Consider the following 25,748-nt stretch of genomic DNA (forward strand, 5'->3'; position numbering starts at 1 on the left):
CAGCTGCTTGAGAAATAAAAAATAGACAAATTAAATGTGCATAACGAGTAAAATGAGGTTTAAAAATGAGCAAATTGATACCAAATGACCATTCTGACACAACCAGTCAAACGCAACCATCAAAGCATGAAATAAATTGACAAAACATATTACAAAACGCTGCACAGATGATACAAACCATGCCAGAAGTAAAGTAAATGTCAAAATTATATAAAAAATTGTTTAGATTACTACAGAAAAACACAAAACTATCAAAAATAAGATAATAAGCAACCATACAGACAAGGAAATTGACTTAAAATTCTGGTAGTATACACAGTTAGAGGTACAGCTATGTTTTGTTTTTGTATTTGGTTTAACAAAGCGTTTGGGGGGCTTTTTACATGTCTATGCCCAGGGGCTTCTCAGATTTTAATCCTCTTATAAATGTACAGGACAATATTGTATGTAATATGCCAGGGTCTTGTAACAACAACAACAATAAAAAGAAAAAATGACAAAATAAAATTAAAATGAACACCCAACAATACCATTATGTCACTCCTTTTTTTTTTTTTTTTTTTGGAAAAAGTTTGAAGTCTTTTGTTTGTGCGCCTACACGCACGGCCAGATGGAAATGAATGATTTGGAAAGTGACGTCGGAGGTGGCGCGTCTCGTGAGCTCTCGGCTCGCTCTCGGGTGTTTCCGGACGGTGGGTTAAATCCCCGCCCGCTTCGTTCGCTGCCTTGTTTGGGGACAGTAGGAAGATGGCGGCGGCCCCGCTGTACTGTGTCTGCCGGCAGCCCTACGACGTGAGCCGGTTTATGATCGAGTGCGACATCTGTAAGGACTGGTTTCACGGAAGGTACGTAGGTTAGGATGTCTTGAGCGGGTGTAGTCGTGTGAGGGCCAGAAACACTGGTGTTTACGGGGGTAAAGGCGACGGTTCTCGGAGCGGTGTTGACTGGTGGCTAAGTTAGCTCGCTAACGCTAGCGGTGGGCGACGGGGGTTTTAAACCGTCTATTGACACGACTCAACGAGCGAAAGTGGGGTTTTGTTTCCCCATAACTCGTCTCTAAATCGATCGTTTGCTCTACAAATTGGATTAAACACGCAACTTGGACCCTCCCTCTTTAGTCACTCTTGTAGCTAAGGGTAAATTTTTAATAAATTAGTTTTTTTCATGGGGGTATTTGTGAAAGAGGCAGAGCTGTGTGTCAGTCACCCCGAAAGATCAGGAGCCCAAACGGGTCATCAGGACACACGAAGCTCACATATTTGTTGCTCCATAAAAGACACATAAGAGGTAAGTTTGATAAAGGTTTCAGTGTGATTTAAAAGGTTAAACTAGCCGCGGATGATCGATTCGGGTCCAACTTCTAACCAGTTCTGGCTGAAAGCAGCCGGAGCCAAAATTGGAGTTGTACTTCTTTTTCTTTTCTTCTTTTTTTTTTTATTAATTGCATGAGTTGTGTTTTTCATAAACAACTTCGGCTTGTTTGGTGAGATTCCGTTGCCGAGTTATTGCGCAGCTGAACTTGTGACATCGTTTTTAAACTCATGTTTCTGGTGACAAGAGGAGAACAAGGAGCTTGTTATGGTCGGGCTTTTCATTGACTGCTTCAGAAATTTAAATCCCTCTTTTAAGCGGTGTAGCCACATGGCAGGGGACCCCTAGTGGCAGACAGAGGTATGATTTAAAGGTACCAGGCAGGCAGATTCCCTCCCACCTCCCACCCTTTTTAAATTTAAATCGTATTTTGTCCTATTTCTAATCTTATCCTAATGTAATTTCAGTCTGGTTATCAATGAGTTTAGGATTCATGGCGTTCCTGGGTGTTGGCTGCCGCGAGCGTAACAGGAATTTGATTGTTGCATGATGAAACCTTGTGGTTTGATTTCACTCCCATTATCCAGAAAAGTCAAAACTTCTCATCATACGTGCTCAAGTGCACGCACGGTGTTGCCTCAAGCAGTGGACACTTTGAGGTTAAGGCTATTCCGCATGGCCCGAACCTGACCAAATGACCCACTTAGTTGTACAGATTGTACCTTGAATTAGAAGTTTAGGTTAAACCACACTAATGTAGTCCACTGAAGTGACTCTTACCTGTGTACATCTGGGTATGTGATCTTTTCTCTGTGTCTGTGTATCATACCCTGGTATTATACCCCGGCTGCCTTTTTTATGTTTGGCACAACTATCGCTTTTTATCTTTGCGTCACTGAGGTTGACCTAGACAATCCATTGACTCTGGCTGTGTGGGTGCATCTCCACAGCAACTGTTTATGAATACAACAGTCTGTTTTTGCTCATGTCGAAATGACGGAAGCCATTGCGTAACCGCGTTGAGAGCGCTGCCAAAAAACTTGGCAGGCGGAATTTCGTTGCACGTCGAAGCCAGAAAAGACTAGCAGTGTGTCATGTGCGAGCAAGAAAAGGAACAAACGTTTTCAAGCTTCCCCCACCCCCCCATCCCATTGATGACTAATAAGCATGAACGCACGAGGCGGACCTCCAAATGCAGCCACATTTCCAGACTCTTTCCCACGAGGTCGGCCAGAAGGAAAGGGATCTTCTCTGGCTGTGGATGATGGCGCACCGACTGAGCGGAAGTGACAGGAACTCGGCCTCCCGATGCCCGTTAGCTCAGCGTGCTCGCCAAGTTTGTTTTGGTCGTGTGGGGGACTTTTGTCTCTCTGTCTCAGTTTCTGGAGAATGCCCTGCTTTCCATTACCTGTGTCCTTCACTATCTCAGTGCCCAAAACAGCCCCGGACTCGAGCGCTCTGATCAGAACTCTGTGGTTTATCAGCGTCAGACGGGTTGATAGGGAGGTCGCCAAGAAACGCAAAAATGTGTATTTGACTTTATTGTTATACCCCCTCCTTGAAAATACTTGTTTATTTTGGGACTAATGGGGTTTTAACATCTACAACCTAAGTCAAGCTGGTCACCACAACCAACCAACCATTAAAAAAGTACAAAAATGGCTACCGCTCGGTCTATTTTGCAGATATTGAGCTAACATTTGGTGTACCAGCAGCTGTGACTGATTCCCAATGCATTTTCTAAGTGCTAACATGGTTCACAAGATCTTGGTTACAAATTAGGCCATTGACCGCGTGAAGTCAACTCTATCTGTGTGTTGGCAAGATATCTGGTGAACTACGGGACAGATTTTACTGAAACTTTCGGGAGATAATCAGTGGCTGTACACCTCCGACTGATTACCTTTCGGAGCCAACTTCAATCAAGATGTCTGCCACAGCCAGCTGATGTGCTGGCAGCTGAGTCATTCACAGACATCTTGTAATGCCACTTCAGATCATGCCTAACGTTATTTTTGACCAAAACTTACACCTCTGTTTGTTGACATGAGATGACCTGAAACTCTCAATGAAAGGCAGCAGGCGTTTATGAATGCGTTCGAGCACTGCTATGCTTTTTAATATTCCTAAATGAGTCGACTTTCAAATTAAACAATTCAGTGTCAAGCGTCAAATCGCTGGTTTTCCAATGAGCCTCACAAAAGTCACGAAGAAATGGAAGCAATTATTTGTAGAAGAAATGTTTTTTTTTTCTGTCTCAGCTACCCGGTTTTTCACCTTTTGACCCCGTTTGTTTATCTTGCTGCCCCCTATGGGGGTGTACCTGACTGTCAGGTTTGGCAACATTGCCCCCGAAGCAAAGCAAAGCTGTAAAACCCACTAACAGACCCCACGTTTCAGACTACAAACCTTTACTTTAGAGTGTTTCCCCTTTTTAGATCCGCACGCGGCGCGAGACCTGCCTTTTCTAATTGGATTATTTCCGGTGGCTTTTTTGGATGACGAGTTGCATCAATACGGTGGCCGCCGTAGGTCCGATCAGACCGGTGTCGATGTGAGGCGTTCCAGTCTGCCCCCATTGTCTGATGTAGGTACAGACGGTGGGGGGTGATGATAGATCCGTGGTGCTCGATGGGAGCAGAGGGGGTGATTGATGGAAGCTTCAGTGAACCAAGTTCAGTCCGCAATCTGTCACTGTCGCACGGAGAGCGAGCACGCTAAAGAGAGATAGATTGCCTCTACGGAGTGCTCGTATTGTTTACACTAAGTCTGAGAGGATATATGGACAAGCAGAACAATTCCTTTTTGCCTTTAACGATTGTTTTCCACGATGGAGATGTTTTAGATCCTAGACGTCTGATAAATTAGCAGCCTCAGTTTTTCTTAAAAGCTGTTTACCTTCATTAGCAAGGCTGTGTCTGGAGGGCAGGAAAACAATGTGACCGTTGGTTCAATTGGTCTGGATTAGGGCTCAAGAGCCATTGTACTAATTTAAAAGTTAGCTTCAATTATGATATTAAAGAGATTGATGTGCAGCAAAAAGTTTGGACATGCAGCTTCATGAATAGTTTTTTTAGTCATACCAAAATTAACTAAATTTAAAAAAAGTCACTGCAATATTAAACTAAGAGTTTTGGTTTGAAACCAGTCAGGTGTGACAGATATTTACAGTCCATGTGCGTTCTCATGAGACAAATAAAGCTGCACAAACGACTCCGCTTCTGGTCGAGTTCAGTCGAAGTTTGCGAGCTGCCGTGGCAGCCTGCAGCTGAAACGCAAGACTGATGACTTTGTGGGTTTCACAGGGCCACGGGGGGACGGCCATGTTGAAGGCATGTGTGAAAACAGAGTTGCAGTGCAAGGAGCCTCGAGGCAGCACCAGAAACAATTAAGTTGTTAAAACTTCTCGAAGCTCCCTTCTGCCCCGTAAACAACAAAGAGCTCCTCTTTTTTGTTGTTGTTGTTCACCCGCTGCCTCTGTCAAGTTGCAACCACTGCATGGACGTTATTTTTACTTTTATGGCTAGCTCGCTGAAATGATTTTACCAGTAAGGCCAAAAGTGTCGGCTCCCTATTCCTCTGTCAGGCCTCGGTGGCTCTTATTGCCCCGTTTATGGCTGCGTGCAGGAAGAACAGGGCCTTAGATGCTCCGCAGGGGGAGATAAAGATATCCAGGTGTGTTTAACTGCCTTCATCTCCTTTCTGTTTCTATCTGGAGCGCCCATCCATTAAGGTCCTGCCAGTTCCCTAATGTAGGCACGTCAGCATCCCATGCAGGATGGTTATTTAGAGCTTAAAATAATGGTGACGCCCGCCTCCAGCTTTTGTGTTTCTGCGCTGATCACCGAGGACAATGAACCCCTCGCGGTGCGTGGACTAATGAATAAGCCCTCTCAGTCACACAGGAAGGAGGCCCTTGATGAGAGGAAGCAGAGGGAGAGGAGCTGTTGACAGCAGGAGGTTTAGCCTAGTGCATACATCTCGTCTCATTCAGGGAAGGGAAGTTGGGCTTTGTAACCTGCCGCGATGCCATCAGAGCGACTTAAACAGCTGGAATGAGTTAAACGGGGCAGGTTTTTACCGTACGCCATGAGCTTCTGGTTTCTCACAACCCTGCGATAACCCCGAGTCGCTACGCGTTAACAGTGATTTACGCCCGGCGGTCTCGTATCTAATCTTTGCACTGATTGTTTTCCAAGTAAGTAAGATTCACACTGCTTCGAGAACTGCTTGCACTCTTCGCCAGCTTCGCAGGGATGCAGTGCGTCCTCCAACCCAATCGGGACAGGAAATACTCGGGGCCTCTTTCCCTTTAAACTTCGCTACCGAAAGGCGAAGGCAAAGCGATGATGTTTGTGGGTGTATATCTGCATCTCACGAACCACTGGATGGATTTTTATCAAACTCGCAGAAGACAATCTGAGGATGTTCATCTACAGCTGATTACCTTTTGGGTTAGCAACAGCTAATCAACTTTAGCCAACACAAATAAGGCTATAAGGCAGTCTGGTAGTAGCTAATAGCTCATACTCTGAGTTCTCGCAAAACCTTATTTTAAGGTTTGTTCAAAATGACTACAGCTTCGTCATTTCTCAACTTAATCATCTCAGTATAAAAGGTGATGACTGATATCTGTCCCTGCAAGGTATGCTGGTTCTTTATCTTTTATTTATTTATTTATTTCTCAGCTCATCACAGTTTCTCTAGCTCGGGCGCCTCTCTGAGTAGTAATCATCCCCGGTGACGCACGCGCTGAGTCAGACGGGCCTTCGTGGCACAGTGCCCTTATTTCCCACTCCGTGTTACATAAAGGAGCGTACCAAAGGAGACGGGGACAGGAGGGTGACCTCGGCTGAACGCACGCTCTCCCCCCGTACATCCTTAAACCCCCGGCAGCAGAAAGCTGTTGCTCATACTTTCCCTCAGCAGACAGACACATGTTTGAACAAAGCCTCCTGACACGTGAGCTTCAAGCAGGAGCAGGAGTGCTTCTTTCAGCTTTTTTTTTTTCTTCCCCTTCTGCAGATGCTCAAAAATGTAGCTTGTAAAACAGATAAGTGTGATTGGAGAAACTTTTATCATGGCTGAACAAACGTTGTTAGTTACTGTGTACGGCCTCCTATAATGTATTTGCTCTGGCAAGCTCTCAAGATGCTTGTGGCAACCGAACACATCTTATTGCCCTTTCACCGAGCTCGAGCAGAAAGCTCGCCCCGGCGTGTTTGTGCTCTTCTGCTTTACAGTAAACGTTTCCTGTGCAGCCGGCAGCAGAGCGTGCTGCGAGGGGTAAACAAGCGAGAGGAAGCTACCATTGATATCCTGTCGGTCCAGCGTTCACACAAGCTCACCACTTCCTGATGAATTAATGGCTCTTGGGGTTTATTTTTTATTTTCTTTTTACGGTTTCCTGCAATTCCTCTTGGATTAAAGCTGACAGGGAGCCGTGGTCCGCCTCCTCCTCACTGCAGGCTTTTGTAGGAACACGGGGTATATCGGCAGAAATCTGTTTTATACAAATATTATCATTCCTGGCAGCTGGCTTAAACCTAAACCTAGGCTTTGTTGTGCCTTTTTAAATCACATGTTGATAAGATTTTCTGAAGTCTGGATGAAATGCAGCTAATGTGCAGCAGGATTGCACTACAACACCTCCCTTTTCAGCCTTGTCTTTAGAGGGTTTTTTTTCCTTCCAGACATTGTTTTTATTGAGCTGTAATGAAACCCTAAAGGGTGTTATAATATATGAAAAGGCATGCAGTACAGATGTTGGCAGTCCACAAAGCGACATGCAAGAAAAGAGGCGAGCACGCGCTGGAGTTCTAGGTACCGTGGCTTCTTATTTGAGGCGCTGTTGCGCTGTTAATTTCGCTTCGTGGCTTTTGTTTTTAATTATCCAGATGTGCCTCAGCCGTGGGAGAACTTGGGGGAGTCCCCGCGCTGTACGTGTTGCATAAGTCGCTCTCGATCCAAAACTCAGCCCCGCTGCTCTGAAATGGAGTTCTGGCATGCAACAGAGGAATGCATGCGCTTGTGGTTTAGCTGTTGCAGAACACTCGGTGGTAGCCGAGTGGGTGGCACGGTTCACAATTAGATCGACTGTATTAATGTTCGTATTCTGTATAACTGTCTGCTTCTTTGGCTTCTTTTTTTTCGGGTTTGACCTTTTCTCTGATTCTGTTTGTTAGGGGGTTATTTTTTACTCAGGAATATTGACTTAATTAACTGGTGGGAAGGCAACATTTCTTGCAGCTCATTAAAATTGTTTTACCTGCTGTAAACACTTGCTAAAAGAAGAAGAAGAGAGAACATTCGAGACTCAAACTGCACATTTTGCTCAGTAATCTGATATCTCCTCCTGTTATCTGCTTTAGCGTATCCAAATTAAAAAGAAAACCACTTCTGAATGCACCTAAAAAGCAGAAATTACATTATTTAAAAAAATGGAAAATCCTGTTGTTCTGTCCTTTTTGCATTTCTTAATAGTAGCCTATTTTCTGACTGTTCAATTTAGCATTTTTTGGGGGGGATTTTATTGGACAAATGCTCCCGTGTGCACTTGTGCGAACCCGTTGTGACCCTGCAACCTTTCCCCCCCCTCCTCAGCTGTGTTCAGGTGGAGGAGCATCATGCTGTGGACATCGACGTGTACCACTGTCCCAACTGTGACGTCAAACACGGACCCTCCCTGAGTGAGTTACCTTCTCATTATTGACAGGCTTCCTTTTCGCTGTCTTGAGTCTGTCTCCTTCCCCCAGGTCCTAACGTTACTTACAGCCTTGCATTGTATTTATTAACTGCCCACCACCTCTGTGTCTGTGTTGTGCCGGTCCTGAGGGAGAGGACCGCTCTCCGCAGTGTTAGTCAAGTCTGACTACTTGTTTTTTTTTTTTTTAAAGGAGTTGGGGGTTGGGTTAACCTTTGCGAGTCCCGAGGGCAGACATTAGCCGGCTAATTGAATAGTGTTGTAAAACCCTCCACTTTGATTGGATGGGCCCCTCTAGATCTTAGGACAGGGGTTAAGTAGTGAATTAATGTCCTTATGAAAAGTGATTGTAATCTGCATAATAATGCCACTTTTTTATTTTAAACACGTTTCAAGTGTGCAGTAATTATGTGAAAATTTGAATAGAGGAAAAAAAAAACTGCTCTAACTTGTTTTATTCCCGATCCCCAGTGAAAAAGCGCAACAACTGGCACAGGCACGACTACACGGAGCCCAACGATGGATTGAAGCCAGTGCAGGCGGGGACTTCAGTGTTTATCAAGAAGCTCCAGAACAGAACCTTCCCCGGGTGTGTATCAACTACGCATGTCACCCAATATACAATACGCACTTCTTTTAATTAGAACTCCTTTTAGTTTAATTTCTGCACCACTAAAAGTTGCGTTAAACAAATGAAGATGGATCAATATGCCTTTCATGTTTTCTGGTTTGCAGCGCCGAAGAGATTATGATACGAATGAGGGGTGAACAAGTGACCACCAGATTCTTGGAGCGACATGGCTTCAACTATCCAATAATGATCACCGAGATGGAGGGCCTGGGCCTGAAACTACCCCCGCCTACATTCTCCGTCAAAGATGTGGTGCAGTATGTAGGTAAGAACGTGATAATCAGCAGGCTGTAGGACCGATTCAGTAAAAGCTACTGAAACGACCCAACCCTGGCCAGCTAAGTGGCCGTAGCTGAGCAGGCGCCATCTGTGTGCCAATACGAACAGGTTTCCAGGTTCATGAGGTTTTAACCCACTTATCAGGCATCAGGCGATGGCTGGATGAGCTCTAAATGAGGGACGGCTAAGCTTTCACTGCCCTCTCCGTGACCACCGTGCTTCCTTACTGAACACAGCCTGCCACTTCCCAGCTCCTATTACAAGCCCATTACCAAGCCCACCAGTGTTTTTTTATCATTAAGTTCAAATTACAGACTCTGTCTCTCGCTTATCACTCCTTCCCATGCCCTATTGAGCTTTAAGCCAAGGCACAGGTGTTTTCGACCAGGGACTGAGTGTCGGGTTGTGTTTCTTACAGCCAAAAGACAATTGGACAATGGGAGTAAACACGGATATCTTCTGCTCCTCGCAAGGGTTTTCTAATCGTCTGTGCAGCAGGGTCGGTGTGTGGTCGAACATCGATCTCAGTGTTGGATCCTGATGAACTTTTCAAATTAAGATCACTTGTATTGTTGAGCGACGATGATCCCAAATCCTGCAGCACCATTTTAACAAATACAGATTGTGTACATTTTTATAGAAGCTTTTCAAGTTTTTAATCCTGCATGAGTTTCTGCTTTAAACCTGTTGACAAAGACATACTTGCAACAATTGACTTGAATAGATTTTAGGAATATGGAGCACAGTATATCATTGTGGCTGTGGCAAGGAAGCTCGAGCACCTTTTATGCTGGCTCAGTGGGGCTGTAAATTGTGGACATTTTCTAAAAGCTCCTTTATTTGCCGTCTCTGTTTGTGGAGCTGGTGTTTGAGCTCTGCATCGTGGGCTTTCCTGGCAGCTTTGTGTCTCACTTTCTGACAGACTGCCTTTACTCCAGCTGTTCTCTGTCATCAGACGCTGGCCAGCTGGGCCTTCAGAGGTGCCTGTGTGTGTGTGTGCGGCAGGGAGAGAGTGAGGAAACATGCTAAGGGGTAATAAAAAGGTGTGTGGAGAAAATACAACCAGCTGTCTTGTTACACGCACACACTGCACCTCGGTCCAACTTCCAGCTCCATGTGTCACTCGATTGTGATTTGCAGCGTCCCAACTGTTTCAACAGAGTCTCTGTTTTGGCTTCTTTTTTGCTTTTTTTTTTTTTTTTTTCTCAGATTGGTAAACACGTGCAACTTCTGCACACATTTCCTACCACATCTACACAAGTGTTTCCCTATATGCTTAAGGTCTCCCGGCCACAAACACACCCGCCCTCTCACCTCCACCCACTCCCCCCCTCCTCCTCAGGGACCGATGGTCTGGACAGATTGACAGATTGTCTCGCTTGCATCCCCTCCCTACTGCTGCCACATTGATGCCAGTTTCCCTCAGGGCTGGATCTCAAAAAGCACGAGGAGATACCAGCAAGCTGCTGACCCCGCTGAACCTCTCGCCCACTCGGCAGCCAATTAAAAGAGAGAAAAAAAAACGCTTAATGTTTTTTTTTTTTATTCTATAGCTCAATGAGTGCAGAGCTTCTCTCCTGAACTTGCACGAACTAAAAGAGCTCTTCACTCCCATCTAGGTGGCGACAAAGTTATCGACGTGATAGACGTGGCGCGGCAGGCGGACAGCAAGATGAAGCTCAGCGAGTTTATCAAGTATTTCACCAAACCCCATCGGCCCAAGGTCCTCAACCTCATCAGCCTGGAGTTCTCCGACACAAAGTAAGATGCTCCAAAGAAGAGCTTCAAAAATATAGTTTTACCTCCACTTCTGTGCTAAAAGAACCTTAAAGTCATTCTGTGGCATTATTAGTCAGTGAAAACCTGGAGCTTTATTACGTTCAAGCGGACAATAAGTCTCTTTGTTTGTGTTTAAGGTTCAGATTTTCTTTTTGCCCTTTAAAATGCTTTCAGCCAGAAGCTAAAGGCGTTCGTTTGTGTCGTGTGCTAAAGGTTGAGGTGGTTGAAGTTGAGTCATTCACAACTTAGACTTTCAGTCGATCATTGCAAGATGTCATTTACATTCTTTTACCAAAACAACAATTACCTCATCCCCTCTCATCATTAGATGGCTTTTATTTTCAAACACAAAAAAGCAGTGAGCGATATGCCTTCCTTTAAGAAATGTTAAGCCATTTATTCATATCACAAATAGATTCAGACTGCAGTGGAGCGTTTTTATATAGAATAAACTCTTACATTTGTCTGGTCTAACATCTTGCTTCTCTTGAACCACCTGCAGGATGTCAGAGTTGGTAGAGGTCCCTGACGTGGCCAAGAAGATGTCCTGGGTAGAAAACTACTGGCCGGACGACTCGTTCTTCCCTAAACCCTTTGTCCAAAAGTATTGCCTTATGGGGGTGAAAGACAGCTACACAGACTTCCACATAGACTTTGGAGGGACCTCAGTCTGGTATCATGTTCTTTGGGTAAGTGTGTCCAATAAAAAGAGGTCAAATTAGGGAAGCGTCCCATCAGAGCGAACACCGGTTTATCTGACATGTTAAGATCTGTGTTTTTTTTTTTGTCTCCTGACTTATTATCCAACACTTTCTGAAAGGTCGTCCGATTTCTCACTCGGTTTCATCATCTTAACACTACAGTGCCGTGGCGATAATTTGTCCATCTCGCATCTCTAAACCCCGCAGCTAACGTTTAGTTTTATGGTGGCGAAGTGGGTGGGTGGTGGGTGTCGACACGAGCTTCCTCATCACAGCTGTCGCACTCGGGGGAGCGCCGCAGCGGTTCCCCCTCCAATGCCGTTCTGTCTGACTTTACAGGGCGAGAAAGTCTTCTACTTGATCAAGCCCACTCCCGCCAACCTTGCACTATACGAGGCATGGAGCTCCTCGCCCAATCAGAGCGAAGTGTTCTTCGGGGACAAAGTGGATAAGTGCTACAAGTGTGTCGTCCCTCAAGGAACCACCCTGCTCATCCCTACAGGTTTGTGGGCTTTTTATCTGCATGTTTTAGTTGAGATTTTCGATGTAAACAAAAACTGCAGCGTATATCCTAATAACGCCAGTTTGTGTTTATAAATATCGCTGTTAAAAGCATTTGGTGTTTAATTCTTTCTGGGGGAATTTATATAAGCAGGAACTGTAAACTCCAGCTGGTCGTATTAAAAAGGCAAACAGTGTTTGCAAATGAAGCTGCAAAAGCTGCTGAGGAATGGTTAGAAACCAGAGTAATCAGTGGATTTGATATGACGGATCGGTCAACTAAACAGAAGAATTAGATAAACAGTGGTGAGGTTTGTTTTTTTTTAATAATCCATTTCGGATTAGGCTGACTCCACACTCCACTGGTTAGACTCTCAGACTGTTCAACAGTAGTTTGTCATGAAGTAAGAGTTGGCTTAAAGGAGAAAAAGATGAAGCTGCTCTGCGAACACAGCCGTCACCTTCTCACACGAGCCAGCGGGAGGCTGTCGGTGCGAGACGTTCTCACCAGAGCAGGACGTGACACAAGACGGAGCAACTTTGGAAAGATGTTTTTTTTTCTTCACGCCGTGACAGATGAGGCTCCGATTTCTTCACAATGAGCGTTTTAGAGTCTGTGTCAAAGCTCTGTATTAAGCGTGGAAAGCGACAAACGGGCAAACAACAAAAATAAATCAAAGCAACACTTTTATCACCAACTGCTCTGCTCCTTTATGATCTTGTTCTGATATTTTCAGGACTCAAATCAAAACACGAACGCCTGTGTCGTTTAACTCAGGCCGCCTGGATAGGACTGTAGTGCACGTACGACAGCGTTCAGCGTGCTCTAACGCTCGGATCAGTATGCTGTTTGTCTTTATCCAATGTTATTTAGTAAAACAGCAAAGGAAGAGGATAGAAAGAGAAGAAGTTCACGCTCTACTGCATGTTAAATGCAGAATGTAGGACTGAAAATAAACAACCAGCAGCATTTATAGCAGTGATTGACTGACATGAAGTGATGCTGATTATTTGAATAGATGACTATTTGCATCCAATAACTACAGGGTGGGCTGTTTATATAGATACACCTTACTGAAATGGGAATGGTTGGTGATATTAATTTCCTGTTTGTGGCACATTAGTATATGGGAGGGGGAAACTTTTCAAGACGGGTGGTGACCATGGCAGCCATTTTGGAGTCCGCCATTTTGGATCCAACTTTTGTTTTTTCAATTGGAAGAGGGTCATGTGACACATCAGACTTTTTGGGAATTTCACAAGAAAAACAATGATGTGCTTAGTTTTAACATAACTTTATTCTTTCATGAGTTATTTACAAGTTTCTCACCACCTATAAAATGTGTTCAAAGTGCTGCCCATTGTGTTGGATAGTCGATGCAACCCTCTTCTCCCACTTCCACTTCCTGGAAAGTGGTTTAGTCGTGGGCCAGTTGAATGGCCCCCAAGGTCTCCCGATCTGACCCCCTTAGACCTTTATCTTTGGGGTCATCTGAAGGCAACTGTCTATGCTGTGAAGAAACGAGATGTGCAGCACCTGAAACTACGGATACTGGAAGCCTGTGCTCGCATTTCTCCTGCGGTGTTTCTATCTGTGTGTGAAGAGTGGGAGAATGTGAGACTAATGTGCCACAAACAGGAAGTTAATATCACCAACCTTTCCCATTTTATTAAGGTGTATCCATATAAATGGCTCACCATGTACAATAATTACAATTTAAAGACTAACAAGTGAGGCATCAGTGTACCGATCCTGTAACTTGATTTAATTGGTTCTGCAGTGCATTTAAACTTCAAAATAAACTTCTCGGCTTAACCAATCTGTACGTATACACATGTGAGTCCCACTTGTAAAGCTTCTTGCGTTTTAAATATGCAAATTTGTCAACGTTTACTTTATCACTGCTTGAGTCTTAAGTTCGAGGCGCTCCGTTTCACACGACCTCTGTTCTCAGGAGCTCAAACAAACCAAACTAATCAGGTTGACTCATGTGATTTGAGTTCATTCAAACCAGATCAAACAGGTTGGCCACAAAATTTCACACAGATACAACTATTTGTGTCTGTGTTATGTCATTTTTGCTAGTATATAATTGTTCCAGTGATTTCTGCCAGGAAAAAGCAGATGTTTGGTTGAATGTTCTCCGTCGTTGTCAAAGTAAAGGAACAGAAAGGGAAATTCTTCCTGAGAAACGACTCGAACAGGTCTTGGCGTTTTAAAAATAAAATGGGGAAAAAAAAAAGAAACACGGCTCTTATGTAACGCAGTAAAAGTAGTGCTGATGCAGCTTTTTCCTGCATTTCTCTTAAGACTAAAGTGGTTGTTTTTTTGTTCTTTTTAAAAGATTTCGTCAAAGCTGTAAAAAGGTGCTTTGTGTCGTGTCACTAACTGAATATGACGTCCTCCTTAATCGCCCGTGTGAGGCTGACGTGTTCAGTTCTACGATTATTCATCCGTCAGCTCTCTGAATGGACTTTTTTGCGCCGACAGAAACCCCTCTCAGCCCCTCCGCCACACGCAGACAGACAAGGCTCCGTTCAGCCTGTCAGCTCCTGGACGTCTTCAATCAGTCTTCCGCCGTGCTTTCTCAGCGTTGTCAAAGGGATTCTTTCTGGCAGAAAGGGTGTAGAGAGGTGGGAATTAAGAGGGGGTCAGGGAGCACAGTAGGTCAGTCAACCGCTGCATTATCAGGCCTGTCTATCAGTCTTACGACAACCCCCCCCCCCCCAAGACTCTGCTTTCCCTCACTCTGTCTTGTACCAGGAGTTTGTTTTTCTATGGTGGGATCAATCATTTTCAGCAGACAGCCTCATCTTCTGTGTCTGACCACGAGCGGATTAAAAGTTTTGTTTTTGGACCATTTCTCCTTTTGAATGTTTAAATCTAAACATTGTGCAGAGCAGTTAGGAACTGGATCTCTTTTTTTTTTTTTTTTAACTTTGCTGCCCTCCTGCTGTAATGGTTTTCATCTCTGAATTAACTGCGTTCCTCTGCGCTCTGCTGCCCCCTGCAGGCTGGATCCATGGTGTTCTCACCTCTCAGGATTGCATGGCATTTGGAGGGAACTTCCTTCACAACCTCAATATTGGCATGCAGCTCAGGTAAACGCCTCTCTTACGTTTGCTTCTTGCGTGACCTGGAACGTATTCGTTCCTTTATCGTTTGTTGTTTTATTCTGCAGGTGTTACGAAATGGAGCGGCGTCTAAAAACTCCAGACCTCTTTAAGTTTCCGTACTTTGAGGCCATCTGTTGGTACGTGGCCAAAAACCTCCTTGAAATGCTAAAAGGTGAGTGTGTGATGTAAACGAGCACAAACTGAATCATCATTAAGTTACAACACTGAATATTTGAGTAAAGAGTGCATGAAAGTGCGTTTTCTTTCGCTGTTTGAGTTCTTCTGTTTGCGCTGTCTGGCACTTTCAGAGCTGCGTGAAGACAGCTGTCCACCATCTACCTACCTTGTAGATGGAGTCAAGGCTTTAATTGGCGCACTGAGGACTTGGTTGAAACGAGAGGTAAGAGTTGGCAACGGCGTCCCCACCGGTTTCTGCTCCGAGCTCCGGCGGAAAGCTCGCTCTTTGTCCTCATTTGGTGCACGTTAATTAGCGTTAAAACGACAACCCTCCAGCTCAGTCCTCCTGTCTGTGGTGACCCTGCAGGTGACGGAGCCCTCGAGTGAGGTGCCAGATAACATCAGGCCGAACCATCTGATCAAAGAGCTGACCAAGGAAATCCGCTACCTGGAGGTGAGCAGGGACGCTGCGAGGCGTAAACAAGACTGTTAAAGCTTTTGCTCTCTGCGTGCTGGTTTTAAAATTTAAATAAACAACTACATGATGTGTTTAACTAGTGATTTCCATGATTAAAACTTGTTGTTCAGCTGAGTAAGGTTAAGAAAAACCCTTAAATCATAAAAAATGATGACATGTACGTCCAATATTGTTAGCTTTCCTGTAGTTTCTTGCATACATTTCCAAGTTACTGTAAACTCGCAATATCGTTGTTGAAGTTATGCTTTGCCCTCATTCCATAACTACATGATGACGTGTACATTTGCTCCACAGGAGGAGCCCTTAAGTGGTGGTAAGCCAGTGAAATCTCAGGGATGTGGCGCGTCGTCTGGAATGAACGGCTGCCTCACCACTCGCTCGTTGGAGAGGCTGTGCCAGGCGCGGCAGGCCAGGAGGGCCGCCAGGCGGCTGAGGGAGCAGCAGCGGCAGGCCCCCAAGGTGCCCTCCAACCTGGACATCTTGGAGCAGCACACCAGGGAGGTGCTGAAGAGGCTGGAGGTGGGACCTCTGGAGGAGGTGAGCTTCAAGGAGCCGACATTTAACGCACAAATTAAAGACTATTAATAAATGTGATTGTGGACTGAAACATGGAGTTGGTGATTAACTGTTCCTCTGAACCAGCAGGATCCAGGGTTTTGTGCCAAGGTGCATGGCAAATTTAACAAAGTGTCAACTGCATCAGCAGCAGCTGTGGCCGAGTCCCTGGAGGACAACCACCTTCGGCTAATGATGGTCAACGGAAGAATCATCAGGTGAAGCAGCTCAATGTTTGGGTCTCTTTTAATTAAAGCAGAATAAGACAGGAGAGGTAAACTGAAAAAGCTGAACGATGACCAAATGGAAGTTGAAGAACTGCAGCTTAATGTTGTACTCTGGTGAATGAAATCTTTTCTCCAAGTGATCATATGTTTTTGTTTACGTGCTAACATTTAAGGCGACCAGAAAGCAGTCCTGTAAAGACGGAGGGCGAGCAGTCGTCCGCGGGCCACAGCCCGACAAAGAGCTGTGTGGCCGTGAAGCTGGAGAAGACGCCGGGCGGTCAAGAGCAGCGCAGCGCAGCGGAGAAAGCCACGCTCCTCAGTAAGGCCGTGACCACCGAGCCCGGTGATCAGTGCGCGGTAATCATCGAGATGTGTAACTGATGGTGTGCTCCTCTGCGTCCCAGGGGGTCTGGAGACGGTGAAGAACGAACTCAGGGAAGACGCCTCGGGACACTCCAGTGTGTCGGACGTGGAGTCAGACAGCGATTCTCCCACAGAAGTAAATGATTACAGCATTTATGTCACTGATACATACAGCAACTTGAAGTAGATTTAAGTAACACTTGAATTAACTTACTTCTTTAGAATTGAGGTATTTAATAATGTTTTATAACTTTTACTAGAATGTCATTGGTGTCACTTAGTCTGATTTAACTTAACTCCTTTTATGCATTTCCTAATTTTAAGGAGTGTATTAAATTGTGTGGCTACATGACAAGGGATGATTGGTTTCAAACAACAAAGCAGAGCACTAATAAGAGGAATTTACTAAATAGGATGATGTTATTGTTCTGTTTTGGAGGCAAACTGTAAACAAACATTCCATAAAATAGGTGCTCACTACCACACAATTAAAACACCACAACAAACATCAGCTGAGGAGCTTCTCACTGTGTTCAGTAACTCAGTCACTGGGTCATATTGTTCTGTTATGGACGTCTGAGCTGGTTGCTGATGCATCTCCTTTAAAATTGCCTTCCCAATTTAGCGAAAAGCCTCATCATCGTCGTCGTCCTCTTCAGACGATGATTCTGCAAGCTCCCAGGAGGAAGAGGAAGAGAGGGGCTTATCTCAGCAGGCAGGCTCAGGGCACACCATCGAGCTGGACCCGTCTGGCCAGGCACTCAGGCACAAACACAAACCACTCAAACGGTGAGAAAACCTCCCCGAAAACGGTCCAGTCGGGCTGCTTTTTGTTTAAAAGTAACGTCGGTGACGACTGGTTTGCTGCCTCCTGCAGAGAACGTCCTACCTCACCCAGCACAGAAGAGGCCATTCAGGGGATGCTGTCGATGGCCGGTCTGCTGTGCTCCTCCAAGCCAGGTGAGGTGACCTCGCCCCGGGAGCCCTGGTGGTCCAGCCCGAGCCAGCGCTCGCTGCAGGAGTCGCACCCGCACCAGCACCGACTGCAGGGGGGCAACAGCCCCATGGACAGCCAGGGCAACAGCAGCAGCGAGGCCTGGGACAATCAAGGGCTCCCCAGCCCAGAGACGGACTACCAGTACTGTGACCCCTCCATGTCCCCACCGCTGCACCCGTCGAAGAGGCACGCCCCCAACCCCCCACCTGTCAGCAATCAGGCCACAAAAGGTTTGAAACTCGCATCACTATTAAAGAATGCTTTGGTCATCTGTGCACTTTTATTGCTTACTACTTCAAAAATAATTACCTTAAATACCTCACACTTGTTATTTTAGGTAATTATCCTAAATAAACAGTTAATGGAGAGATTTCAAGTTGAAGAGGAGAAGCATCTTTATTTATTCATTTATTTAGTCCATGTTTGTGTCACTAATTTAATCACTTTTTTTTTATCTTCAGGTAAAAGGCCCAAAAAAGGAATGGCCACAGCCAAGCAGAGACTGGGCAAGATCCTAAAGCTGAACAGACACAGCCATGTCTTCGTGTAACCCCCCCTCCTCCTCCCGAGAACTCACCCTTTTAGGGTTTACTAAAAGACAGAAAAGAGAGGGAAAAAAAAAAAAAAACATTTGTAAATTTTTGCTATTGGTCACTTTTGTGATTTGGAAATGGTGGGGGTGGTGGGTAAAAAACGCACTGCCCCTGAAGATCACCGTAACTGAGCGATTCTTGACAAGTAAAACACCCCCCATCCCCACACCTTCCCCCTACCGTGCATGCTTAGGAGACAGGGTATTGGATTCGAAATAAGCAAATGCACGACTTCACAACAAGCACACTACGAACAACAACAACAAAAAAAAGAGAAATCAGAAGAAGGGACGGGAAGCGGGGAGACGTGGACCGAAGCTTCCGAGGGCATTCAGAAGGGGGGACGGACGGATCATCGGCGTCACGTTTGCTGTTTTGTTTTTTTTTTGGTTTTCCAAGCTAAAACAGGACGGAGCAACAGGTGAAACTGAGCTCCAGCTGGGTCTAACGGGCCCTTCGACCCCTGGGGCTGAGCGGGAAATGCGGTGCTACAATTTAAAAAAAGAAAAGGAGGCAGTGAACTGATATTTCAAATGGTGCTTATTGTTTTGTATTTTTTCTCCACTCATGCTCCTCACCTTCCTAACTTTCCTTCCCTTTTTATCTCAATCACACCAGCAATAATGACTCTGAGGAGAGAGGAAAGCCTGAGAGGCAGCACTCGGACGCACTGCGTTCGCTGAGAGGTCTGCGGCGGACTTTGCACTAATTCGGCGCAGAATCCCTCCCATCTGCACCGCTGTTTTGTTGATTACAGCTAAAAAACAAAAAAGAAAACAGGACGTTGCTCAAAGTGCTGCCTCTCCGTGAATAATTTGTTTTCAATAGGAATCGAGTCGCCAGCTTCGGAACGACTCCAGTTTAATTTATTTCTCATTTTTATCTGTTTTTGTGTGTTATTTTTATGGAATATGAATGGTGTATTTATTAATTGAAAGAATCAATGATTTTATTATGAAATGACAGTGAAATCTCAGCTATTCTGAGGATTCTTTTTTTTCCTTTTTAGGGGGCTCTTCTTTAATTTTCTTTACCTCTTTTTTTTGTAAATGTGGATGTTTTAGCGTGTTGAGTAGCGGTTTACCTACAAACTCTTTATTACCTTCTATTGTCACAAATGACTTCCCACCCCAGTCGACTTGAGCCTGTGTTGATTCTCGTCTATCCTGGATTTCTCTTGTACTCAGTGACTTTCAGCTATGTGTTAATAGAGACTTTGTTAGGGTAAGAAATGTCAAATCTACACCCGAGTGTTCTCAGTTAGTGCCACTTACCTTTAATTAGCAAAAAAGAAAACAAACTGAACGAGTATCTGAGCCACTGTGGTTGATCCAAAGGAGTTGTTCAGGAGTCAATAACGAGGAACTTTTAATAGGACGAGTGGGTGATCTTTTCACTTTGTTTTTGTTCTCTTTAAATGCCAGTGCTGTTGTGAAATGTGTGTTTCGCTCCGGGTGCGCAGTTCTTCACTCTCAGGGAATGATGCCATGGACATAACCTCCAATTATCCACCAGCCACATCATGAATGCAGACAGGACGCCCTCAGCGCTCACTCGAGACTTAAAGGACCCCCCCCCCCTTCCTCCTGCTTTGAAAACTGCTGAGGTTCGTTCTCTTCGACATGTTCAAGTTGCACAAATACACTCTGCTTAAGTCTCTCTTTTTAAACTTCTTAAGTCTTCGTATCTTCCAGCCTGACCGGAGTTTGGTATTGTCCCTTCCCCTTCGCACACGCGTTCAGCTCAGTGTTGCTCCTGAAACATCGCTAAGTCGACTCAGACATGGAGGTAAACGCTTGTCGTGTAGCTTTAAGAACAGAGAGACTTGGAAAGCTTTGCTCAGGTTGACCTGCGAGTAACTGTGTGAACAATAGTTCAGCTCTAAAGGAGGCGTCGAAAAGAAACTAAGTTATACAAAGTTGGTGTTAATCACAGGGCTAGGCTAACTCCCTAGCTTTATTTTTCTTACACTACACTTTACTTTTTGAACTCTTTGCATGCCAAGTCATTTAAAAAAAAAAAAAGAAAGAAAAACAAGCTGGCCCGCAGGCAGGGTTTTTTTCTTACAAGCTGTAGTATTCACCGCACAGGATTTGTCCCCCCGCTTCCTCCTTTCTCAGCATTTGTGTTGTGTGTTGGTTCTTTGTTTTGTTTGTTTTTTCAGATTTAAATGGCTTATGATTTGACAATACAAACACTGGCTAACTGTGACACTGTTAATGCGTTGCATTTGTTACTGCATTTCAAAAATTGCGTGTAAATAAAACGGATGGAATAAAAACGGGTCGTATTGTTAATTTGCACAATTAAAAACGAGCCCCCCCGCCCTTTTCAATAAACAAGGCCATTTAACTTAAAGTTAATTTTATTACAATAACTTTCAGAAAATCCAGAAGAACTTCACAAACCGTGCCAAACATCTTAGATTCCATGTCATCATCTGCAAACAAACAAACAAAAAACTTAAATATAAACTACATATAATAAAACTAAACTTAGTAACTTCAAAGAGGAGGATAAATGCAGAATGTCTTAGTTTAACTAAAATTGGCGGCTAAAATATTGTAGAAAAGTCCTAATCAAGCTCTTATTTCTTTATATTTTGACTCCAAAGAGCCAGACTTCCTGGTTACCTTTTTAAAGTAGTCTTAATTAGTAGTTATCCAAGCTTTCTAAAAGGTTTTTCCTTCCTAAATTTCAAAGGAATGTCTTTGTTTGGCTATAAAACTAAACTAAGGAAGAACAAACAAAACAAAGTGTCTTACAAATGAGAAACTCAACAAACCGTTGAGTCTGGATAATGTTTTTTGACAGGTCTTAGCTCATTTCCCCCCACTATTTGAGGGAAAATGAATTTACCAAACACTCGTCTGTCCCTCGTCCAGTATTCCTGTTTTAAAGCAAGATAAGCCAGGTTTTGATCTTAAAGCTTCATTTAAAAAAATAAGTCTAATGTCCCAGAAAAAACTGTTAAAAGACCACCAGGAAACAGAGAAAAATGCTAAAGCTCACTTTTAAAGATTACAAGGAGGTCTGGCTCTGTGGAGACTTTTGAACAGTGCTAAAACTTATTTAACATCTCAGCTGGATTCACACTAAAACTCACAGTAATGAACATTTATGTGATGGAAACAAAACTGGTTTAAACTATTTGCTGCATTTAAAGACAAATGTACTGTCTAAGGGAAATATTACACAATGTGTAATGTATTACTGTAGAGAAGGGAGGAAAAAACTAAGTGTAAGTAAAATTGGTTGTTCTGATTGGTGCATGTACCAGTATTTCTGATCCTGAAAGTAGAAAGATCACCTTACTCTTCATCGTCTGGTGGGATACCCAGCTCCTCGTCTGTCCACTGAGAGGGGTCTGGCCATGGGAAGTGACCCTACAGACAGACAGACAGAGGTAAGACTGTTAAAGGTTCGATGAACAGGAAATCAGAGTGGTGTTGTCAAAGCTGGTTCCTTCTAAAATGTGTATGCTATGAGCTTTCTGAGATGCTTTTTTGTTTTGTTTGTTTACCAAAATTATAAAAAGCTCTAATTTCAGCTATAATTCTCTACATTTAATTTGGAAGCTGACCACTTCAGCCGAGTCTACTGAAGCTGCACAAATGAATCTGATCACCAATATTTCAGTAAGGCACTCTTAAAATAACTATCCTCCTTTCAGGGCTGTTTTAAAAGTGAATTGTCTTATGAAATCTGTTTATTCTCTAAATCACAGGTGTGAAACTCTGTTCCTTGGGCCACTCTTCTTTGTTTTAGATGTGTACTTGCTTTAAAACACCTGGTTTAAATGGACGACTTGTGGACCTGCTTCTGGAGAACTGGGTGATTATGTGAGGAGGTAATTAGGCCATTTTAATATGGTGTTTTGGAGCAGAAAATCCTAAAATTTTCAGGACTGTGGCCCTTGAGGCCTGGAGTTTGGAGATCCTAAAGCCAAAAAGGCAGGAACCGAGACAAAGATGCTACCAGAAGGTTTCTGCTCATGTCTGAGCCCCTTAAGTGGAAATCTACAGGTTAGAGAACTGAAAACCCCAACAACTCTCCCTCAAACTAGCATCTGACCCCCACTTTATATGACTCCAACCTGCATAACAAAACCAGCGTAGGTGTTGGTTTTCTACAGAGTAGAAAAACGAGTTTCACTCACTAACACCGCGTCGGAATCGTGCCAGAAGTGCCATAGGATCCAGAACCACATGAGCCCGCTGATAACCTCCGCATCGAACTGCTGCTTCTTCGTCAGCTGTGGAAACTGTCTGTACCGGGGTTCGATATGCGGCACGTCGCTAGCTCTGAAACATTAATTAAATAAGAACACACAAATAAGGCTGTATGTACAGTATTTATGTCTATACCGCTGTGTTGATATTTTTACCAGCTTGTTAGGCTCCAACCTGTTAGGCTGGTAAAAATATAGCCTAGCTAAGATGCTGATGCTAACGCTAACGAGCTCACTTTCTGCTCTGTATCCGTCTTGGGCCGCATCGGAGTAGCTGGGTCCCCGTCCGAAGGACCGCGAAAGCCCGACCGATAGAAGACATGGCGGCTTATTCAACAGAACCCCGTCTTCTAAAGGGGTTGTGTTCCGATTAGGGGGCGAAGTACGGCTCCGAACCCGAAGTCACCTTCTCCTCTTGTCAATACACGACCTCCGAACGACGTTAGCCGCGATTAGACCGGAAGCGTTCGGTTTCCGTCACAGCGCCTCCTTCCGATGTGAACGGGATCTCACGTTAGCTTTTATTACCAAACGTTTTAAGTTTTAAAACGTAAAGCGCCGTATTTATATTAATCTTTTTACTTTCACAATATGGTTTACTTTAAAATCAATCATAAAAGCTTTACTTTGAGTGGCGTTTTTCTAACGTTTTGGACTCAATGACCACACTTCACATTGTGGTCAATATTATCCTAACATTTCTCAGAAAACAAAATGTAATAGTTCGTTTTACGGCAAAGTCACATTATTAGATTTTTGCTAACTGAGTCAGTTTAAAAATATATATTTATTGTCAACAGGTGCTCTAAGACTGTCAACCTTTTCGTTATCTATGACTTTAAATACACCTGAGGTATTTACCTGCTTTAACCACTAGATGGGGGCAAAGGTGAACAAACCTGTTTATGTTGAAAGGTATGCGTGATGCGCTGTTTACACCAGTTTATTTGTGTAAAACGGGAAATCAGGTGCTTGTGTAACTGTTCACATCTGGAACTTACGAATGTTTTAGTCTTAAAACGTAGGTTCCACTCACATACCTGGAAATATACCTGCCCTGTTTTCTAAACACGATCTTAACTCTCACCACTTGGGGAAAAAAAATTAAATACTAACACAAGTCTGGTCGCTCTCTCGGTTTGCGGTCGTCGTTGAAAGTTGAGAACTATTCAGGACACGAAAACAGGAAATAACACTGTGGCGAGAACGCGCACAACGCCGCCGCCCAAACAGGAAAAAAAATCCCAGACGCCATCTTGTTTCCAGTCGACAACCACTTTCACCTCGCTAAAACGAAGCTACAGTTTGACGACTCGGAAATTCTATTTTATATTCTACCTTGTGCACGGAGTACACCTTGACCTTTACGTTAAGTAAACTTTCAGCTGCCTGGGAGCTTCGATATTAAACTCAGGCGTCTCTTTTGACGCTGTTACCTAATGGCGCCTGGCCGTTGGTGCTGCTCTCCAGTTGCGCCCCTCTCCCCTCGCAGCTCAGAACCCGCCCACAAATACTGACTGCATGATGTCATCACAAACCAGCCATTTCTCAAAAATGACCACTTTCATCGGCAACTATTTGCACGATGACTACTCCTCACCAAGCCGTGTGCCTCATTATAAACGTGTAAAAAAATTAAAATGTTGTCTTCAAACCGCAACCACGACGGGCGCGCGCGGTCTAAGACAAAGTGTTTTCTATTCCAAGTAATTCGACAGTGGTCGCGGTATCCTCAACAGCTGAACATTTCCGTTTAAAAAAATAAAATAAATAAATAAACAAAACACCTGAGTGGTTCGACTTTGACCAAACGTTTTTTTTTTTTTGTCTCCGTCGTCTCCAAAAGCGTGCGCGCGAGCACCAACAGTTTGCGGCTGTTCTATTAAGAAAAAAACGACGACGAAGAAGAAGTGCGCATGCGCGACAGGGACGCAGTTTTAGGGTGGGGGAGGGTCAACAAATGGAAACGATGAGAGCATCCTCCCTCTACATGTGATGTCAAAGGGATTTCTACAACCATGTTTCCAGTTCACCGCCACGCTAAAATATGGCTACTTTTCGTCAAAGCCGCCCTTGTTTTAGATGAGGAAATAAAAACTTTATTTTCCTGAAGTCAAAACGTGTGAGCCAAGGCCAAAAGTGAATGTTACATCTTCAGACAGGTAACCACAGAGAAATCAGAGCCTTATGAGTGATTTATTTAGCTCTGTCATACTAAATAGTAATAGTCTAGGTGTTTGTCCCCAATTTATTTTATTTATAACATATATATATATATATATATATATATATATATATATATATACTGGGCTTTTTTTGCCATAAGCGTCCCAAATGCTGCTTTTGTGTTAAAGGAAGTTACATAAGACTTGTTGACTTACACTGAGTTTGCTGATGGATTTGGGGGATCCCTCACAGAATTAAAAATATAAATCTAAAACAAGGGATTCCTACATTTTCCATTTTGAAATATAAGACTTTTCCAGTCTCAGTTTTTTTTTTTTTTTTTTCCAAGTACAAACATTTACCTTAAGTATGTATTAAATGTTTGAAATCTAATGCTATAAGCTAATTGTTATTTATTAGTTCAGAGGACTGTAAATATGACAATAATAAACAAGAAATGGGTTATTAGTAAAATACTGCAAGTTAGATTTATTTATTTGGATATGCAATTATAACATGAAAGCAATGTAGATCACATAGAAGCCTCATTTTCATTTTTTTTAGAAGACAGAATAATCAGGAGACGAATGTTTCTCCATGTTCTGGTTGCATTTGTTAATCTCCGGAAAACATTCAACATAAATTCCGTGCATTTAAGCGCTGTAACGTATTTCCCCTTGACACAAGTGAAAACCCTGAACATTTAAAAAAAAAGTGGGAAAATAATAAATTCACAAGCTGTCTATCTTGGCGTTTATTTTATTAATTTTTGGCAAAGCCCCGTGTGTAAAACTACGTCAATCCCTGCGCTTTTGTCGAGGGCCGTAGTCTCGTGAACGCGCGCGGCGTCGCACAGTTACACTACACCGCCCCTGTCCAACCGGGAGGGTAACCCCGCAGCGTGTGGAGGCGGAGCTCGCGTGTCGAGATGGAACGGGA

General features: G+C 43.9%; 2 protein-coding genes across 6 annotated transcripts; one reads left to right on the forward strand and one right to left on the reverse strand.

The window, feature by feature from the left end:
- Positions 1–697: 697 nt before the first annotated feature.
- kdm7aa (lysine (K)-specific demethylase 7Aa) lies at positions 698–20,495 on the forward strand. 3 transcript variants are annotated; one of them, XM_017411672.3, is made up of 18 exons: positions 698–845; positions 7,915–8,000; positions 8,486–8,603; positions 8,750–8,910; positions 10,544–10,685; positions 11,206–11,392; positions 11,744–11,906; positions 14,920–15,007; positions 15,088–15,194; positions 15,331–15,422; positions 15,567–15,653; positions 15,972–16,214; positions 16,320–16,450; positions 16,633–16,778; positions 16,864–16,958; positions 17,448–17,611; positions 17,700–18,049; positions 18,281–20,495. In XM_017411672.3, the coding sequence occupies exons 1-18, from the start codon at positions 748–750 to the stop codon at positions 18,367–18,369; spliced, it is 2,547 nt and encodes an 848-aa protein (XP_017267161.1). In that variant the 5' UTR covers positions 698–747; the 3' UTR covers positions 18,370–20,495. The 3 variants fall into 3 exon arrangements, with proteins under 3 accessions (XP_017267161.1, XP_017267163.1, XP_037837169.1); XM_017411674.3 differs by having other exon boundaries at positions 16,323–16,450; XM_037981241.1 differs by lacking the exon at positions 698–845 and adding an exon at positions 1,265–1,287.
- A 264-nt stretch (positions 20,496–20,759) lies between these two features.
- ndufb2 (NADH:ubiquinone oxidoreductase subunit B2) lies at positions 20,760–23,117 on the reverse strand. 3 transcript variants are annotated; one of them, XM_017411676.3, is made up of 4 exons: positions 22,880–23,117; positions 22,572–22,716; positions 21,728–21,798; positions 20,760–20,852 (listed from the first exon to the last, which is right to left on the reverse strand). In XM_017411676.3, exons 1-4 carry the CDS (start codon positions 22,963–22,965, stop codon positions 20,849–20,851), a joined length of 306 nt encoding a protein of 101 aa, XP_017267165.1. In that variant the 5' UTR covers positions 22,966–23,117; the 3' UTR covers positions 20,760–20,848. The 3 variants fall into 3 exon arrangements, with proteins under 3 accessions (XP_017267165.1, XP_017267166.1, XP_017267164.1); XM_017411677.3 differs by having other exon boundaries at positions 21,723–21,798; XM_017411675.3 differs by having other exon boundaries at positions 21,690–21,798.
- Positions 23,118–25,748: the final 2,631 nt, after the last annotated feature.

This window comes from Kryptolebias marmoratus, linkage group LG18 (genome assembly GCF_001649575.2).
Source record: "Kryptolebias marmoratus isolate JLee-2015 linkage group LG18, ASM164957v2, whole genome shotgun sequence".
NCBI lineage: Eukaryota > Metazoa > Chordata > Actinopteri > Cyprinodontiformes > Rivulidae > Kryptolebias > Kryptolebias marmoratus.